This window comes from Mastigoproctus giganteus, chromosome 3 (assembly GCF_048544385.1).
Source record: "Mastigoproctus giganteus isolate SK-2022 chromosome 3, ASM4854438v1, whole genome shotgun sequence".
NCBI classification, from domain to species: Eukaryota; Metazoa; Arthropoda; class Arachnida; order Uropygi; family Thelyphonidae; genus Mastigoproctus; species Mastigoproctus giganteus.
This window is the reverse complement of record NC_143577.1, coordinates 154,738,110-154,759,129: the sequence shown is the minus strand read 5'-3', so window position 1 is coordinate 154,759,129 and position 21,020 is coordinate 154,738,110. Positions and strand designations below refer to the sequence as shown.

The window sequence follows — 21,020 nt, the reverse complement described above, 5'->3', positions numbered from 1 at the left end:
CCCAGTTTGTCTGAAACGTAAAATAATGAACCAATGTATACTCCCCACCATGACTTATAGAAGTGAAACTTGGGCACTCACCAAAAGAATGGAAGAGAAGTCGAATCAGACTGTTAGATAAGAAGAGAAATATTGTAGTTTTAAATGTTTTTCACCAACCTTATGTAGAAATAAAACACAAAGAAAACGAAAACTGGAATCTTGATAACTATGTATTTATAATAAGTTATATTTGTCTGTATTTACAATAAATTATATTAACTTTACAACTAAAATATATGAAATATACATATAAAATATACATTAAAATATACTGGGTTAAGAACAATAAAATACATTAAAATATACTAAATTAAAATCGAGAAACACATGGATTAGGCCACAATCTCAAGTAAAGGACATTCTTATCAAAACTAAAGAACTAAAATGGTCTTGGGCAGGAGACATAGCTCGAAGACATGATGACAGATGGACTAAGAAAATAACAGAATAGTACCCAAGAGGAGCTAGAAGAAAACCTGGAAGACAAAGGTGGAGATGGATAGATGAAATTCATGAGTTTGTGGGTAGTAAATGGATGGGCGCCTCCGTAGCCAGGTGGGAAGGAGCAGCAGTGCGTAGCACACGCTTCTTGATTAGACCGGGGTTCGAGCCTGTCACTACCAAATACGGAGGATGCGGAAAGGTCAGGGAATGACCACCGCACCGGAGCAATATGGCCTTAGTTGCTAATGCTCCTAAAAACCAAAAACAACAACAACAGTAAATGGATGACCAGTGCTCAAAACAGAAGGAACTGGAAAGTTGCTGGAGAGGCCTTCATCCTGCAGTGGATTGAAAATGGCTGATGATGATGATATATGTATATATATATATTTGTTTTTAGCTAAGAAATTTTACTTTTTAATAAGGATATGACTAATTTAAAACCGCAGTCATAATGGTATAGTGTAACATATTTCTTGAAATTGATAGCATAAGGTATAATGTAAAACTGGATAGTGTAAAACATATCACTGCATTTAGGAATCTATTAGCTTAAAGTAGTATTGTCAGTTAATCAATTAAATTGATTAATTTTCATTGTTAATCAATTAAATTGTATTCAAATGGAAATCATACCCCAGACTATAGCAGCAAAGCAACTGGCAGAAAGTAGCAGGAGTACTGTGACTCTGGGGAGAACCAAAGGGGCGATTCTCCTAAGAATCACACCTTAACAAAATGTGAAACACTGTGCAATCTTTGCCAATCTTTCTGGAACAGGACATGGTACAGTGGAGATGTGTTTGTGTGTGTGTTCGGTGCAAAGAGTGTGGAGAAATTAGGTTCCAACTCAGCATTTTGATGAGCATTTATGAGAATTTGAAGGGGAGGGTAGATAGATACCTTCAAAGGAATTAAAATGGGGGACCATCAAGCTCTCAGTTGCTCTTTTCAGTTCCAGAGCCCACTCTTGTGCATCAGACAACACCGTGGCAATCTCCTAGGCAGAATCCACTGGGGGACACAGGAGATGGCTATTGTCAGGGAAATGGGAAATATGTTATGCAAGAAGGATAGGCGGAGTAGAACCAGGGTATGTCTGCAAGGGGCAAAAGTAGATGATGATGTAGAGCAGATATTATCTTTTAAGGGCACAAGAGGTAATATTGTTGTACACATTGGCACTAATGATATTAAGAATAGGAGATCTGAAGACTCAACGTTGCTCTGTGTTTAATAAGTACAGGGCAACGTTGGGAAAAAGTCATGAGTTAGGATTGAATTTGAAAGTGCCCAGACATGATAGGAGAGAGCACATGTAGATAGCTTTTTGAATCAGTTCAGTCCTGGAGAGAATGTGCAAGGCTTGTGGAGTAAAATTTTTTTTCAGCATGGTCTGTGCTTGTTAACAGGAAAGACTGTTTTTACAGTGATGGGATACACTTAAATCGATGGGATGCAAGAATATCTGCTGATACTATTGTGGGTGATAGGTGGGTCAGAAAACTGCTAGCTTGGAGCAGTGGGATACACAGACTAATAGATTAGCCAGAGCCACAGGCAGACGTAAAGGTGATTCTTGTACTGCTGATATTGTAAAATGAAGTAGCCCGGAATGCATGGTGTCGGGGATTTCAAGCCTTGCTGTGGGTCATCATGGGACAAGTGAATATATGGGCTGTGTAAGGGTAACAAAGATTAACAGTATGTATAGTTGCATGTATGCTAATGCTAGGAGCATTGTAAATAAATTTGAAGTACTGATTAAGTTATCAGATGCAGACATTGTAAAACTAGCAGAAACATGGTGTCACTCAGACATAGTGATGCTGAATTTGAATATGGAGAGTACAATGTATACAGGCAGGATAGGAGAGGTGGACGGGTTATACTTTTAGTTAAGAAAAACATTAAATCTAAGGCAGTGCACCCAGTTGACTTGGGTGGTGAGTGCAACGTTGAGTTAGTTTGGTGTGATAATAGCACTGGGAAAAACAAAATTCGAGAGAATTAATGTTATAAACCTAATGACTCTGGTGAGTATACCAAACATCTATACAGGAAAATAGAGTGGACCAGAAAATCAGAACATCTAGTAATGGGGTATTTTAACTTTCCATATGTGGACTGGAATTTGTGGGTTATTATTATTATCAGCCATATGCTGCAAGGAAGCCTGAGGTTTAGCATTAGCAAAGGCACATGCTGCAAGAAAGCAAGTTATATAGCATCAGCCAAAAAAAAACACCCCTTATTTCACCCATCCCTTGCTCCAAATGTTTGTTAAGCTCTGCCAGCAGCTACTGTTAATCTATGTTTGTGTATCCCCCCAACTTATGCTGTACCAGCCAAAAAAAATTTCTCTGTTACCCTGAGAGAGAGAGAGAGAGAGAGAGAGAGAGAGAGAGAGAGAGAGAGAGAGAGAGAGAGAGAGAGAGAGAGAGAGAGAGAGAAGTAGAAGGGAATCACCAAGAAAGAGAAGAACGATGATATCCAGCTCAGGACTCTGGGTGTGCTAAGCCCTTACTCATCAGATGCGAGTCCCTGGGGTAAAATGTTCACTCACAGACTAGCAAGACTTTTATGTATTTCTTGGAAGACTGTTTCCTACAGCAGCATGTTTAGAGAGGCAATAAAAGAAAGCAATACTCTTAACTTTTTTACACCAATTATTCTACATGTATTAAGACATTTCAGGTAAATGACCCACTGGGTGGCAGTCATCACAGTATACTAATGTGAAATTTAATTAAAGACATAGCTATTGTCAATTGTAAATGGAAAGGCTTTTGCTTTCACAAGTGTGACTGCTGTGGTCTCAGACAGTTTTCAAATTATATGCAGTGGGACCAACTGATATTACCAACAGAAAATTCTGAATGGGAAGCATTTGGGGAAGTAATCATAGATGCTACTGGACTTTACATTCCAATGATGAAATATTGTTCAATGCTTAGACCTAAATGGAAGTTAGATGAACTATTGAGCCAAGTGGCAGAGAAGAAAAGTGCATGGGATGCATATCAATTATCAGGTGATTCAGAAGCCTATGGTAGATATAAATTAATCTGTAAACAAATCACAAAGGAGGTTAGGCAAGCTATGGCAGATTGAGAAGTAACTAGTGCATAAAGAATGCAAAGAAAGGCAGCAAAGACTTCTATGCTTATATTAAAAGTAGAAGGAAGGGATTGAATCACATTGGGCCACTTGATGTTTGAGCCAACTGAATATACCTATTCAGTTGGCTCACGTTGTGGACCAACTGAATAGGTATATTGCATCTACATTCCCATATGAGAAATTCTTTAGAGGAGCGGATGCTAGAAGTTTATTAAACTCCAATGGGGAACTAAATGGCTTTGGGATAACTAAAAAGAAAGGGGGGTGAGGAACTGTTGAAGCTGAACATAAAAAAGGTGCCATTGGTGGATAGATCTATCCAATCATATTAAAAGAGGCAGCAAACGAGTTAAGCAAGCCTTTAGCCATAATTATGAGCATGTGCTTGGATTCAGGGGATGTCCCTATGGGCTAGAGAAGTGCAAATATATCCCCAATTCATAAAGGGGGATCAAAAGGTGAAATAAGTAATTACAGACATGTTAGCTTAACGTCTGTTTCAGGGAAAATAATGAAGTCACTGGTTAAATCAGTAATGCAGGACCATCTGGACAGGAATGTAATTATACTACATTCACATCAGGGATTTGTTAAGGGGCAGTCTGGTTTAACCTATCTGATAGGTTACTATGATGCAGTGACCAAGGAATTGGTTGCAAAAAATAGTTTCAATATCATATACTCAGATTTTAGAAGGCTTTTGATAGATAGTGTTGCATATTAAAGACTGCTGTATAAATTGGAGTAATGTGGCATTAAGGGCAAGTTACTGCTATGGATAAAGGGATGGTTAAGTGATAGAAGACAGAGAATGGTAATCAATTGGCACTGCTCCTTGTGGACTAATGTTACCAGTGGAGTCCCTCAGGATTCAGTGTTGGGCCCATTGTTGTTTTCAATATTTATCAATGATATTGATGAAGGTATCAGGCTTAATGTCAAAGTTTGCAGATGATACAAAGGTTGGCAGGGTAGTTAATGACAGTAATCAGGGTGAGCTACTGCAACGAGATCAAGGGAAATTGTGTTAGTGGGCTGAGAAATGGCAGTTAAAGTTTAACATTGATAAATGCAAGGTACTGCATATGGGTAGCAGTAATCCCAGAGTAACTTATCAACTGTTTGGTATTACACTCAGGTTAGTGGGAAATGAAAAAGACATGTGGGGGTTTTGGGGTTTTGTCAATGATATACAGAAACTTCACTAGCAGAATAAGGAAGTGATTATCCCTTTGTTCAAGTTCATGGTTAGGCCACACCTTGAGTATCATATACAGGTTTAGAGGTGTCACTTTAGGAAGGATATAGATCTGCCGGAATGAGTACAGAAAAGTGCAACCAGATTGGTGAGAGGAATAAAAGGATGTTCTTACCTATAAAGGCTTCAGTTTTGCAAATTGCAGTGAGACTAGGCATCTACAGGGAGATCTGATTGAGGTGTTTAAAGCCTTGAATGGATTGAGTAAGCTGAATGTGAATGGCATTCTTCCTGTGGTTGAGAACGCATCACAGGGCATAAATTAAAGTTGAGGAAGGATAGTTGTAGAATAGATATACGGAAGGTTGCCTTCAGCCAGTAGGCTGTTGATTGTTGGAACAGGCTTCCATCTGTTGTGGAAGTGGATGGTTTGAATAAATTCAATGAAGAGCTAGACAAATTATGGATGGGAGAAATATGTAGTGTTTTTTTTTTTTTTTTTTTTTTTTTTGCTGATGCTATATAAGCTTGCTTTCTTGCATCACTTGCCACTACTACTATCATATGCTTTTGCAATTTTGCCAGAGAGAGAGGAGAAGGCAGTTGGTACATTACTCTGGGGTTACTGCAGCCATATGCTGTACTTTGCATTTATCAGTGTTAAACTTCAGTTGCCATTTATCAGCCTATCTACCCAACTTTTCTAGTATCCTGTTGCAGTAGTATACTGCCACCCTCCCAACCTTTGTGTCACCTGCAAACTTGGACATTAAGCCTGGTATGGCTTAATCAGTATCATCAATAAAATATAGAAACAACAATGGGCCCAACACTTAACCTTGGGGGACTCCAATAATAACATTAGTCCATGGAGAAAAATGTCCATTGATTACCACTCTGTTTTCTCCCACTCACCCATCCCTTTATCCATAGCAGAAACTTGCCCTTAATGCCACACTGCTCCAATTTGTACACTAGTCTTCTATATGCAACTGTATCAAAATCTTTCCTGAAATCGAAGTATATGATATCAAAATTATTTTTTGCATCCAGTTCCTTTGTGACTTCATTGTAGTAACCAATAAAATTGGTCGAACAACATTTTCTCTTAACAAACCCATGCTGTTGTTGAAGTATAATTGTGGCTTTGTCTATATGATTCTGTATTACTTCTTTTTCCAGTGACTCCATTATTTTTCCTGGAACAGAATTTAAACTAAAGTCTGTAATTACTTGTGTCACCCTTTGTTACCCCTTTGTGAATTGGGGATAACTTTGCACATTTCTTCCCCGAATCTCATAATTATGGCTAAGGGTTTGCTTCCTTCTTTGCTGCCTCCCTTAATATAACAAGATAGATCCCATCCACCCCAGGTGCCTTTCTTATGTTAAACTACAACAATTTCTCTTCCACTTTTCTCTCAGTTATTACAACTTTGGCTGCAACTTTTGCCCATGTCTGCTCCCACCTCTGTCAAAACGAGATGGTTCTATTGTCACTTTGGCCAAGGATAAAGCTGATATGCTAGCATTCCATTTTTCTTCCAACTCATGTATTAATGAACTTGGTAAAACACCTCCCACCATTCGCAACTCTCTCCATTTAATGCCTCCTGTGGTCTTCCGTCAAAAGGATTTTGACGAATCTCGATGCTAAGAAAGCTCCAGGTCCTGATGGTATGTCTCCACTTGTTCTCAAAACCTGTGCTCCTGAACTTACTCCTGTTCTTTGCCGCCTTTTTTCACTTTCTTATTCCAAAGGTGTTTTTCCTTCTGCTTGGAAATTTGCTCATATCCAGCCAGTTCCTAAAAAGGGTGACAAGTCCCTCCCATCAAATTATCGTCCCATTGCAATTACTTCTACTCTTTCTAAAGTAATGGAGAAATCAATTAACCACCAACTCTTAAACTATCTAGAAACCTTCCGTCTGATCAACGGTCGCCAATATGGATTCTGTCAGTGTCGATCCACTGGTGACATTCTGGCTTATGTTAACCATTTATGGACAAATTCAATGGTAAAGTTTGAAACACAAGCAGTTGCTCTTGACATCTCAAAGGCTTTCGATCATGTTTGGCATAAAGGTGTTCTAAACAAGCTTCCATCTTATGGTTTGCCAACTATTTTTTGTAATTGGTTATCCAGTTTTCTTTCTGACCGCTCACTGAGGGTGATGGTAGATCCCTCTCTGTCTTCTAACTTCTTCACTAATGCTGATGTCCCCAAGGTTCAGTCCTTCAGCCCCCCCTCCCCCCCGCTCTTTTCCTCTTGTATATTAATGACCTTCTTCCATTGACTGGAAATCCTATCCATAGTTTTGCCGACGATAGCACATTGCATTCCACTTTATAGTTTGAGAAACCTTGTCCTGCTCAATCAGCTTCAACTTTTCGAATATCCGCTACCAATTCCTTAAATGCCAATCTCCAGTGGAGCAAAGACAATTTAATTGATTTCAATCCTTCTAAAACTCAGTTCTGTCTTATGTCTTGCAAAAAAGGATTCTTCTGCTCCTATGCTTATATTTGTTGACACTCCAATTTCTAGGCAAGATGATATCTTGCCAACATACTAATGACCGCTAATAGTTTCTTTTGGGGATTACCCTGACTTCTAATCTCTCTTGGCACAAGCACATTGCAAATATTGCTTTCTCTGCTTTTAAAAAACTTGGTTTTCTCTTTTGCTCTTGGCGCTACTTTTCTTCCAAACAGCTGTTCACCCTGTACAAATTGTAAATCCGCCCTACCATGGAATATTGTTCCCACATTTGGATCAGTGCTCCCAAAACCTCTCTCAGGCTTCTAGATTCCATTCAGAAGAGGGCAGTTAGGTTAATTAATGACTCATCTCTAATGGAGTCTCTTCAATCGCTGTCTCATAGGTGTACACTGAAGGGCACTGTTCTTTTGAATTAGCTTCTATAATTCCCTTTCAAAATAGTCCAAACATGTGCCGTCACCAGCCAACAACCATTTACTGTCCAACTTCAAAGGCGCCTCCGTAGCCAGGTGAGCAGGAGCAGCAGTGCTTAGCACACGCTTCTTGATTAGACCGGGGTTCAAGCCCGTGACCACCAAATACGGAGGATGCGGAAAGGTCAGGGAATGACCACCGCATGTGGCTTAATGGAGCAATATGGCCTTAGTTGCTAATGCTCCTAAAAAAACACCAAATAATAAACCAACTTCAAACTCACAGAACGAACTTTTTGTCTACCTCGTTTATTCATTCAACTGCCGTTTTCTGGAACAACCTTTCTTCATACATATTTCCTGAAAATTAGTCTATAGAGGTTCATTTAAGGTCAATATCTTCTTGTCTTCTCATCCAACAACCCAAGCATGGTACTAAGTAATATAGGTTCTAATACCTCTTGTGTTTGGGGTTTTCATCAAAAAAAAAAAAAAAAGTTTTATTACAAAATCATTTAGCTCCCTCTTAGAGCTGGCATTTGATAAGCTGGCATCCCCTTCCCTAAAATATTCTTTATATGTGAATGTCAATGCAAAATTCCCATGCAGAGTGTCAGCAACCTGAGCATGATTATCAAGGTCAAACTATCAATGTTAAGTGGACAAATTTGATTCATCCCCCTCTTTCTAGTGTTTACATAAGTAAAGAAGCTTTTGCTGTTTTTCTTTGCATCCTTCATCAAAGGTTTCTCATAATCTGCCTTTGCTTGCCTGACCCCCCCTTTTTGACTTGATTAGAGACTAGTTTTTATGTACCATAGGCTTCTGTGTTGCCCAATAATTTATATGCATCCCATGCACTTTTTTTTCTCTGTTACAAATTTCATCAGCTCATCTGATATCCATTTAGGCCTACACCTTGAAGAGTATTTCTTCATTGGTATGAAAAAGTATGATTAATTCCTTGAATGCTTCCCATTTAGAATTTGCTGATGATAATATCAACAGATGGTTCCACTGTATTAGAATTTAAAACCTGTCTGAGACAAAAAAAAAAAAAAAAAAAAATCTTTCTGTAATGCTATACCTTTTTCACTCTTCTAGCCTGCTAGTCCCTAAGTACACTCTCTTTAGCCTGTGAACATATGTGTTGACATCCTGTTGTAGAGTAAAGCTATCAGACAAATCTTTCTATGAAAATCCAGCCACAGGGTGCAGAGTTGTTACATTCAGATGGAAGATTGATGGATTATGTGTATATGCTAATGAGCCTAAAAATCATGTGTTCAAATTTCAGATATATATTATTTTATCAGGATAGAACTTAAATGTGAACAAATTAAAGGGGAAAATAATAAATCAGTATAATACTGAATCCACTGTAGTGACTAGTGTCTAAATAAAAGATAACAAACAAACACATAAATAAATATAATAATAAAAAAGTGAACTTTCATAACTGCATTTATTAGCAGACAGCAATAAAATATTTGGTCCATAGCATAAGTGTTAATACCTTTATCACATTGCATTTAGTTTAGTATATGGTGACACTCAGAGCTTTTTTTTTTTTCTTTACTGATTTTTATGAATGTATTAAATTTTCTTTATGTGGCATGTAAAGCAATTTCGATTTAGTGAATCTGTTAAAATTATAATATTGTTTTAAATTGAAATAATTTATTTTTTATTATTTGCGAGTTGATTCTATTTAAGTTTTTTTTTTTTTTTTTTATGCTTTCAGTGTCAAAAATATGAAACTATTCAAAAACATATGCTGCTCCTATGGAAAAATGGAATTCCAATGTCAATAGAAGTCCTTCTGTATCCAGATTGCTGTATGTCTTCCTCAGGCACTCAGAATGTTGATACATCATCAGTACCTGAAATGTCATATACATTATTGGAACAGTGGACTGTTCATATGTTGCCGAGAAGGTAATTGACAAACAGATATAAGTGAGAACGTTAACTTATTTTTTCTCATTTTACTTCCCCAGAAATAAGAGTACTCATATGGTAGTTATTTTTCTTGGTTTGGTGTTTTTATTATATCTTTCTAGTGTTTATCCTTGCATTTAGTTTTGTTGAAACAGTATCTAAAAGGATGATGAGTACATTTTTATATAAGATATTTATGAGAGTTGAATGTGCAAAAAAATGGTTTTATAAGAATTATAAAAGGCTTTGAGGTGGGGGGAAACTAAATAGGCATTTGGAACTTCAAATTTGTACCCTTTATTTGGTAGTTAAGGTTGTAGGGTATGTGATTTTTCTTGCTATTGTATTTAATATAACACATAACTGGGCATTCTGCCATGCCAAAAGTGGGAGGCAAAGGGAGGGCTGGACCATCAGGATTTAGCTATGATGTCACAGAGATGAAGAATTTGTAGAATTAAAATGCAAAAGATTATGAGGTATTACAGATTATGCTTGTACTACTTCCTTTGTCTACACCAACAGGTGTAGACATCCCCAGATGTATTTAGACATATCGAGCCCTGCAAGCCGGCTTTATTTATAAACCTGCAAAGTGTTTCTTCCTCATTCAATTGTTTGCTGGTGCTGTGATGCTAACGAGTATCTGCTTCTAATGTGATTTTCATATTTTGTGTGTTTGACAATGGCAACCCGTGGTTGTGTAAATGATCTAAACATATTTTGTTATATTTGTGGAAATTATGCTGTGGTGAAAAAAAGGCAGAATATAACAATTATGCAAAATGTATATGCTACATATTTTGGAATGAAATTACATGACCAAGATAAAAGTTGCCCCCCCCCCCTCCCGTGAAGTTCCATACATGCTTGGAGGCTTGCAGTTGTGAGAATGGTAAAAAGAAAGCCAAGACATTTGACATTTCTGTGGTGTGGAGGGAACCTTAGGATCATACTAATGACCGCTACTTTTTTTCCCTAATTTCTGCAGGTTATAACACAAAGAACAAGCAGAGCATTGTGGTACCTCAACAGTGTTACTTCAGCTATAAGGCCAGTACTCCGTGGACCTCAACTACCAGTACCAGCTCAACCAGTTGTTCTTCAGCATATGCTCTCAGATCCAGAATCTAACATTTGCAATTTAGAGGATGATATAGATTAATGTGGTGAAGAAAAATCACAACTCTGGACCACAGCTGTTTACACAAAGTTAGCTTGATGATCTCCTGAGAGATTTAAATCTACCGAAAGGGTCTGCAGAGCTTTCAGAGTCGAGGCTAAAATCCAAGTATCTGCTGGACCCAGGAACAGTCTTTTCATGATAGAGACATCATTTTTCTGAGCCTAAAAAAAATGGGGAACCATTTTTTTTTAGGCTCAGTGATGTATATCTCAGCGATACAGAAGCCTATGGCAGATATAAGCTAGTCTGTAATCAGGTCACAAAGGAGGTTAGGCAGGTGAAGGCAGATTACAAGAAATCTTTGGCAAAGGATGCTAAGAAAAACAGCAAGGATTTCTTTACCTGTGTAAACTCTAAAAGGAAGGGGATGAATCTGATTGGTCCACTTGATATTGATGGTTCGACTGTTGATGATCCTACTCAGATAGCAAACAAACTGAATGAGTATTTTGCATCTACAATCTTCCTCATTTCTTCCTCACATGAGGAGTTATTAAGGTTTGAAAATGGCAGAAGGTTATCAAATTGTAGCAGGGTGCTTAATGATTTTGTAATAACTGAGAGCAAAGTGGAGGAGAAATTGTTGAAGTTAAACATAAGGCACCTGGGGTGGATGGGATCTATCCAGTTATATTAAAGGAGGCGGAAAAGCAACTAAGAAAACCCTTAGCCATAATTATGAGAGCATCCTTGGACTCAGGGGAGGTCCCCATGGACTGGAAATGTGCAAATGTATCCCCAATTCACAAAGGGGATACATTTTGGGGATATATTGCTGGTAAAATAATGAAGGGTGACACGAATAATTACAGACCAGTTAGTTTAACTTCTGTTCTGGGTAAAATAATGGAGTCACTGGTTAAAGATGCATTGCAGGATCATCTAGACAAGACTGAAGCAATAATTCAGACACAGCATGGGTTTGTTAAGGGAAAGTCTTGTCTGACAAATTTGATAGGATATTATGATGTGGTTACAAAGGAACTGGATGCAAAAAATAATATTGATATCATATATGTGGATTTCAGGAAAGATTTTGACACTGTTGCGCATGGAAGACTATTGTACAAATTGGAGCAGAATGGTATTAAGGGTAAGTTGCTACAATGGATAAAAGGATGGTTGAGTGGGAGAAGACAGAGGGTGGTAATCAATGGGTGCTGCTCTTCGTGGACTAATGTTATTAGTGGAGTCCCACAGGGTTCGGTGTTGGGTCCACTGTTTTGTATATTTATCAATGATATTGATGAAGGTATATCAGGCTTAGTGTCGAAGTTTGAAGATGATACAAAGGTTTGCAGGGTGTTGTTAATGACAGTAATGGCAGTGTGCTACTGCAACAGGATCTAGAAAATTTGGGCAGATGGGCTAAGAAGTGGCAACTGAAGTTTAACTTTGACAAATGCAAAGTACTGCATATGGGTAGAATTAACCCCAGAGAAACGTACCAACTGTGTGGTACTACACCTAGGGTGGTAGAAAATGAAAAAGACCTGGGAGTAATTGTGCAGTCAGATATGAAGTTTTCTGAGCAATGCAGACAGGCTGCGAGGGCAGGTAATGGGGTTTTGTCAATGATATATAGGAATTTTGCTAACAGGGAAAAGGAGGTGATTGTCCCTCTGTATGAGGCAATGGTCAGGCCCATGCCTTGAGTACTGTGTACAGGTCTGAAGGCCTCATTTTAGAAAGGATGGAAGGATGTAGATTTGCTTGAGCATGTACAGAGAAGGGCAACAAGATTTGTGATGGGAATGAAGGGATCCTCTTACCAAGAGAGGCTTAAGTTCTGCGAATTGCAGTGGCTGGAGCTAGGCACCTGCACGATGATCTGATTGAGGTGTATAAGGCCTTGAATGGGTTGAGCACGCTGAATTCTGATGGGATCCTTCCATTTGTTCAGATTATGAACCTAAGGGAGCATAAATTCAAATTAAGAAAAGACAGATGTAGAATAGATGTGCGGAAATTTGCCTTTAGCCAGCGCGTGGTTAATTGCTGGAACAAACTTCCATTTGTCGTTGTGGAAGTTGATAGGTTAAATAAATTTAAGGAGGAACTGAACAGGCATTTGGGGTGAATGGTGTGTTTTTTTTTTTTTTTTTGGCTGATGCTGCATAAGCTCATACACTTGCTTTCTTGCTACATCACATGCCACTACTACTGCTACTATTTCAACAATATTCCTGGAGTAATAAATATTTTATTTATTTTTTGGTATTTTATTTTCTTCTAACCAACAGACTGTAAGCCAGTGATTTCCAAACTCGAGGTGCACCTCCCTGGGGAGGCGCGGACTAGTGCAAAAGGAGGCGCGAAAAGTTTAACAGAAATGTAAATTTCATAACATAACATATATAAATAAAAAAATATAAATAAACTTTCATAACGTAACATTTAATTTTATAAGCTATTTTTTAAAGCATTTACCGCTACCTATCTCACTCTAACTTCAATATAAACATGAGATAAACATTTATTTGGAAAAAAAATATTATATTTTGCTGAAATGGATTGATGAATTATGATTGATATGATGTAATATATATAATTTAGTCCGTACTATGTATGACATATATAGGTAGATTGCATAGTATAGCATTAGATGAATGGTTGAAAATATGGTTTCAGCAGTGTGCGATTGTGTTTTTTATTGTTTTTGGCATGATTACTTACTGATAATAATCATTTGTAATTTAGAAGTTGTATTTTTTAAGAATATAAATTTAATCCTAATATTTTTAGATGAATGGATAAATTTTTGACTGGTTACAAGAGAAAATCCACTAATAATGAAGATACTGATGCTGATACAAGTAAAGGTAGTTGGAATACAAGCAACAGTGAACAAGGAGGTAGAACTCCCAAGACAAGAAAATACGATTCATCCTATTTATCATTAGGATTCACAAGTGTTATTATAGATGGCTTGGAAAAACAAATGTGTTTGTTTTGTACGAAAGTTTTGGCTGCGGATAGTATGAGACCAGGCAAATTAAAATGGCACCTTAAAACTATGCATTCTGAATACGTTGGTAAGCCCACAGAATTTTTTAAAGGAAAATTAGATGAGTTTATTAATTAACAAAAGCAAACGTTCAAAAAAATAGTTTCTGTTCCATCAAATGCATTGCTAGCGTCGTACCAAGTTTCTTACAGATTCGCAAAATGTAAAAAACTACACACAATAGGAGAAACTCTAGTTTTGCCAGCAGCTATTGATATGATTAAAATAATGTTCGGCGAATCATATGTGAACCAGTTGTGACAAATACCGCTTGCTGATAATACAGTTGGCAGAAGAATCGATGATATATCTGAAGATCTTTGCGATCAATTAGTTTCTCGACTGCGTACTTCGAAATTCACCATACAAGCAGATGAGGCAACTGATGTAGCTAAAGATGCTCATTTAATTGCATATGTTCGATATGTTGCAGAAAATAATATAATGGAAGATATATTATTTTGCAACCCCATTCCTGGAAAGGCCACATCCAATGAAATTTTTAATATAATTGATACTTTTATTGATGAGAACGGCATAAAGTGGGATAACTGCATTGGACTCTGTACTGACGGAGCACAGTCAATGTCAGGACAAAAAGGCTGGTCTTCAAGCATTAGTTAAAAAGAAAGCACCCGAAGTTATCTGGACGCACTGCATGCTTCACAGAACAGCCTTTTTGTCCTGACAGTAGGCATCCATTCCTGTAACCCATTCAGCTTGCTTAAAACTACAAAAGAGTTAAGCTTCTTTTGGAAAAGATTCAGGACAAGGATCATGGTTGGCTAGTGTGTGGAGATTAAGTTATTGGTCTGCTACTTGGCCAAGAACTTGAATTACACAAAAATGCCTTGCTTTCTGTGTGAGTGGGATGGTAGAACAAACAGAGAACATTAAGGAACGTTTGGCCACCAAGATGGTCTCTACCATCCAAAGGGTATCCTGGAATGGATACCTCCTGGAAGAAGAAGAGGAAGACCTAGGAGGACATGGATGGATGGAGTACGGGAGTGCATGACAGCCCGAGGCTTAACCAACCAAGACATCTGAATTGCACTTTATGGTGGGAAAAAATTCCTACCAAAAATAACTTGTAGGCTGATATTGTTATTGTTATTTTTGGTTTTTAGGAGCATTAGCAACTAAGGCCATATTGCTCCGTGAACATGCAGTGGTCATTCCTGACCTTTCCGCATCCTTCGTATTTGGTGGTGACGGGCTCGAACCCCGGTCTAATCAAGAAGCGTGTGCTACTCACTGCTGCTCCTTCCCACCTGGCTACGGAGGCGCCTGTAGGCTGATGAAATCCATTGTAAATGGAAACACTCCTCTTGAAGAAGACTACCATAAAACGATTTGCACTTTCCAGGTTACTGGGCTTTTCTGTTACTGCAATTCATTATAAACGGGAGTAAACTCAATTTTATTGCATTTGCGATAATACGGATAGGTGAAATTCTGTGGATTTTTAAGTTACAGTATTATAGTGAAGTGTGTGTGTCCTCTTCACTGAAATATTTAGTCATATAAAAAAAATATAAATAACGTAAGTCGAGGACTTACTGTATCGAAAAATGTTCAGCAACCTACGTAAAAAGTATGGCGATAGATAAAAAAACGAAAAACCTTACCACGTAATACTTGCGTGTCCAATACGATGCTTCCCTTTATTTTTTTACGATGTCGATTTTAAATCTATATAGCTTCCCTTTATTTTTTACAATGTTGCGTATGGTTTGGTCACCAGCATTATAATTTAATGAATGCACTATTACTTTTGAATAATAAGTTTTTGTTTAATTGAAAGAACAACTCTTGCGTTTGCCCATCATTTTTGCGATTTCTGAACAAAAAAAAAAAAAAAAATGATAAATGAATAATAATAATAAAAATTCTGATATCCCTGACATAAATAATGAAACAAAATTTGCCTTTAGTTGTGCTGATTGAACACAACAATCGACGCGCCGTAACGCACTAAAACAAACTAGATATTTGGTCTATCTCTCTTTTTTTTCCTTTTTTTTTTTTTTTTGAGCCGTGGATGTGAAGACAGCAGGGTTTGCAAGATAATAGGTACACTAATCTCCCATTGATGACTTATAACGCCGCTTCTTGTCGCTAATTTACGACTTGCAAGATATGTTTATACCTATTCTAGTTATTATTTGAAATTTATTTCTGGTTGGTTTTTTTTTTTTTTTTTTTTAATTTGGAGTCTTGAAATGTCCCAGTTAATCCGATCCCGGTTAATCAAGAGTCTGCTGTAAACAAAATTACACTTCATAATACAAATTATATATACTTATATAATAAGTTTATTCTTTATATAGAGATACTAAATAAACATCAATTATAGATCACCACAAAATTAAAAAGATACTGTACAATGGAAGGATTTAAACACTTGGTTTGAAGGATTTAAACACTTGCTTTGTTACGTAAACTTTTCTCATTGAAAAGTTTACGTAACTTTTCAATGAGATATTTGTGCCTGGTGTGATTTGCAGATAATTTTTGATATTGGGTGGAATATGGCAGAAACATACCCTCATTTCTTCCCCAATCGTTTGCTTCTATGAGTTTTTATAGTTGTAAGCACAGAAAATCCTAACTCACATAGGTAAGATAAAGATGTACCTTTAAAAAATAATAATATTAAATAACTTAAACTGAAATTACATGGCAGCGCTGGAATATTGTTGCAGCACCCTGGTTGAAAACTACTGCACTAGGGTTAATGGAAGAGAAACAACAGACCAGCAGCAGAAGAACCGAAAAAACAAGGACCTGCCAGCTTGGTAAAGAAGACTTCAGCTGGAGATAGAAGAATTAAGAGCCAAGATAGGCCAATTGACCCAGTACCACAGGATAATAGGAGTAAGAAATTGATTGATTGGAAAAGTGAAGAGCATCCTCAAAAGAGACAATGTCCACATTAAACATAAGACCAAAAATCAGAGAATAGGAGAATACTTAGACACACTGAAGCAGAACCTCCTCGTGCTCAGCAAGAGACCATGCTGATACAAAGAGAGCTCCCAGAAGAAAATAAACCGAATCTTCGATGAAAATCAGAGAGCCTTTTACAGGAGTATCGGACAAGATGGGAAAGACGAAAATGGACCACCTGAGCAGATGATTGAGGAGTTCTGGGGCAACATATGATGGAGCAGTGAAGTAAGACATAACAGCCGAGCTCCCTAGATAGAACTAGAATGGAAGAAAACCAAGGATGTACAAGGGATGAGAGATTCAGGAGGAAGTTCCACAACTGGCAAAACCCGAGAATAGATAACATCCATAAATACTGGTACAAGAAGCTCACTTGCACACAAGTACCTAGCAAAGCAGTTCACCCAAATCAAAAACATCTGGAGACAATCCAGAATTTCTTACCCAAGGAATCACATATCTCTGAAGGCTCAAGGCCAAGATACAAGGAACTCGGCAAAATACAGGCTAATCACCAGTCTCCAAACAATGTATAAGATCCTAACCAGCTGCATAACTAAGAAGATATCAGCTCACTTGGAGAGACAGAATATCATGGCTGAACAACAGAAAGGTTGCAAGGCTCAATTAACCATTGATGCCACAGTTAGAGAGCAAGCTTACAAGAAGCTCCGCAACCTGTACACGGCCTACATCGATTACCCCAAGGCCTTCAACTCCATGCCTCATAGCTGACTAATAGAGATGCCGAAGATCTACAAAGTCAATCCGACAGTGACAAACTTCTTAGAAGCAACCATGGCAAAATTAAGTTTGACCATCAATGTCGAGAGCATCACAACCAGACCAATCCACATCATAAGATGCCCCCTGATAGATACCTCTCCGGGAGATGCCCTGAGCCCACTGGTTCTGTCTAGCACTCAACCTGCTATCCACAATGCTCAATAACAGCAAGTATGGATATAACTTCAAAGGAAGGAAGGAAAAACCTGTACACCCCCTCCCACCTGATGTACATGGATGACATCAAGCTCTACATGGCAACTGAGAAATGCGCCTCCGTAGCCAGGTGGGAAGGAGCAGCAGTGCGTAGCACACGCTTCTTGATTAGACCGGGGTTCGAGCCCATCACCACCAAATACGAATGATGCGGAAAGGTCAGGGAATGACCACTGAATATTCCCGGAGCAATATGGCCTTAGTCGCTAATGCTCCTAAAAACCAAATGACAACAAATAACAAAGCAACTGAGAAGGAACTCCAGCAAACTTCTCTGGATCTCCAAAGGATTCAGCAGCGATATGAAGATGGAATTTGGTCTAGACAAATGGAAGACCCACAGATTGCATCAGGGGAAATTTGTTGATTGAAACTACCAGCCACAGACTGGTCAAGAGATTGAAGCCATGACAGGGGGAGAGACCTACAAATACCTGGGGATGATACAGGCTCAGCAGTTAGGGCACAAGGAGATCAAAGCTCACCTGACTGAGAAATATCAGAGAATGAAGGGGCTGCTAAAAGCAAAGCCGAATGGAGGGAACACAGTTAAAGCCATAAACACTTATGCACTCCCAGTGCTAACATACTCCTTCGGGATCATAGATTTTACTAACACCAAGCTGTAGGATATTGTGAGAAAGACAAGGACAATGATGACCAATGGTCGCCAGCACCACCCAAAGTCAGTCGTGGAGAAACAATAGCTTGGAAAGAGGGAGGAAGCGGCCTGATAGACCTCATTGAGCAACAGAAGACAGCGATAGCTAATCTGAAGGATTACTTCTAGAAAAACACAGCAGCACTCTACCAGGCCATAAGGAAGATAGCCAAGCAGTATACACCCCTCAACCTAAGTGAGGAGCCCCCTTCTGCCCAGTTGGAACAAACGGTCTAAAAACATGGGCAAAGAATACACTCCATGGTAGACACTACAATGACCTCCATCAAGACCACAGATAAAATGACTTTCAATGCATGACTCATGAGTGGGACGCTCTTTCCAGAAGGATTCACGCTGGCCATCCAAGACCAGGTTATCAACACCGAGAACTACAGAAAATCCATCGCAAAAGAGCCTAGAGTGTCAGATGACACATGCCGACCATGCCATTTGGCTTCAGAAACGATGCAACACGTCACTGCAGGATGCAAAGTGATCACCCAGATGGAGTACACGTGTAGACACAACCATTTAGCCAGGATAATATATCAGAAGCCAGCGAGGAAATACCATTTGATCAAAGAAAGTGTACTATATTACAAGTACGAACTCTAGGCTGTACTAGTGACTCCAACCTACAAACTATACTTGGACCACGCCATAATAACAGACCAGACAATTCCCCACAACAGACCAGACATAACTTTTGTCAAGAAGAAGGAGAAAGCTACCTATCTATTTGACATAGCGGTGCCCAACACTGGAAACCCCACCAAGAAAAGATCAGGAAGTACACAGGTCTAAGATGGGAGATCAAAGAGATGTGGCATGTGCAACAAGTAACGACTATCCCGATCATTGTATAACCATCGGTATGGTGCCAAAGTCCTACATAACAGCTTAGCAGCAATAGGTTTCCCACAGAACGCCTACAAGGAACTCCAGAAGGTCACAATCCTGAACACCTGTAGGATAGTCAGAGAGCTTCTCGACCTACAGTAACACCAGACATAACCATTCTATGCACTTGGTAGCAGTACCCGTCACTGGGTGGAATCCCCTATCAGGGAGAAATAATATAACATTAACAATAATAATAATATTTACTGTATGAAGATGATATCAAACTGTACTTTCTTGATGTATGTGAATGATATCAACCTCAATGTCACAACCTAGAATCAACTCCTAGAACTACTCAAAATCACTGAAGAGTTCAGCAGTGACAGGATGCAATTTGGCCTAGACAAGTGCAAGAACCATGGATTTCTTCAGGGAAATCCATTTGGGCACAACTACCAGCCAAAGACCAGTGAAGAGATAAAAGCCATGACAGAGGGAGAGACCTACAAATATCTGGGGTGATGCAGGCTTACCAGTTAGAACACAAGGAGATAAAGGCCCGCCTCACTGAGAAATATCATCAGAGAATGAAGAGCCTGCTAAAATCAAAGCTGAATGGCAGGAACATGGTCAGAGCCATAAACACCTACGTGATCCTAGTACCGTGTACTCCTTTGGGATCATAGATTGGATCAACATAGAGCTGGAGGAGATACCATTATTGTCCAGGATAATGATAACCAAATGCTGCCAAAACTACCTGAAGTTGCCCATCGAGAGACTAACCATAGGAGGAGGGAGGAGTTTGACTGACCTCATTGAACAAGAGAAGGAGATTAAGAACCTGTGGAATCTTCCAGGAAAATAGTGCCATCTACTAAGCCATAAGAAAGATAGACAAATGGCACACCACTTATCCTTAACAAGGAGACCCCAATTACACAGACAGTAGAAACAAAGATCAGCAAAGAAGGCACTCCATGCAGACATTACAATGACCTCCATCAAGACTACATAGATAAGATAGTTGAGTGGGAGACTCTTCCCTGAGACTGAAGTATTCGTGCTTTCCATCCAAGACCAGGTAATCCACACTGAGAACTACATCACCAAGGATCCAGGAGTGACAAGTGATGCATGTCAACAATGTTACCTGGCCCTGGAAATAATCCAGCACATTACTACAGGATGCAGGGTTATCACCCAGATGGAATACACTCACAGACATGACCAGGTTACCAGGATAATACACAGAAGCTAGTGTAAAAATACCAGTTGATCAAAAGAAATTGTGCCTTATTACAAGTGCAAATCTCAGGCCACACTAGAGACTTCTACTCACAAACTATACTGGGGCCATGCCATAATAATGGTAGACAATTCTGCACAACAGACCGGACATAACCCTCATCAAAAAGGGGGAAATAGCTACCTACCTGATTGACATAGCAGTGCCCAACAGCAACCTCCAGAAAACATATGAAGAAAATATCAGGAAATACACAGATCTAAGACAGGAAGTCGAATAAATGTGGCATATGGAACAAGTTATGATCACCTTGTCAACCATCAACATGGTGCCAAAGATTCTTCATAAGAACCTAGCAGCAATAGGCCTCGCAGAGAAACTCACATGGAACTCCAGAAAGCCACAATCCTGAACACTTGTAGGATGGTTAGAATTCCTCAACCAACAGTA

General features: G+C 38.7%; 1 protein-coding gene across 1 annotated transcript in view; it reads left to right on the top strand.

Annotated features, from left to right (window-relative positions):
- The window catches only part of atos (atos homolog atossa), a 370,092-nt gene that overhangs the window by 179,685 nt on the left and 169,387 nt on the right, over positions 1-21,020 (top strand). Inside the window, exon 3 of the mRNA XM_090369459.1 lies at positions 9,468-9,661. Coding sequence (XP_090225585.1) covers positions 9,468-9,661 — 194 coding nt within the window. The remainder of the gene's footprint in view (positions 1-9,467; positions 9,662-21,020) is intronic.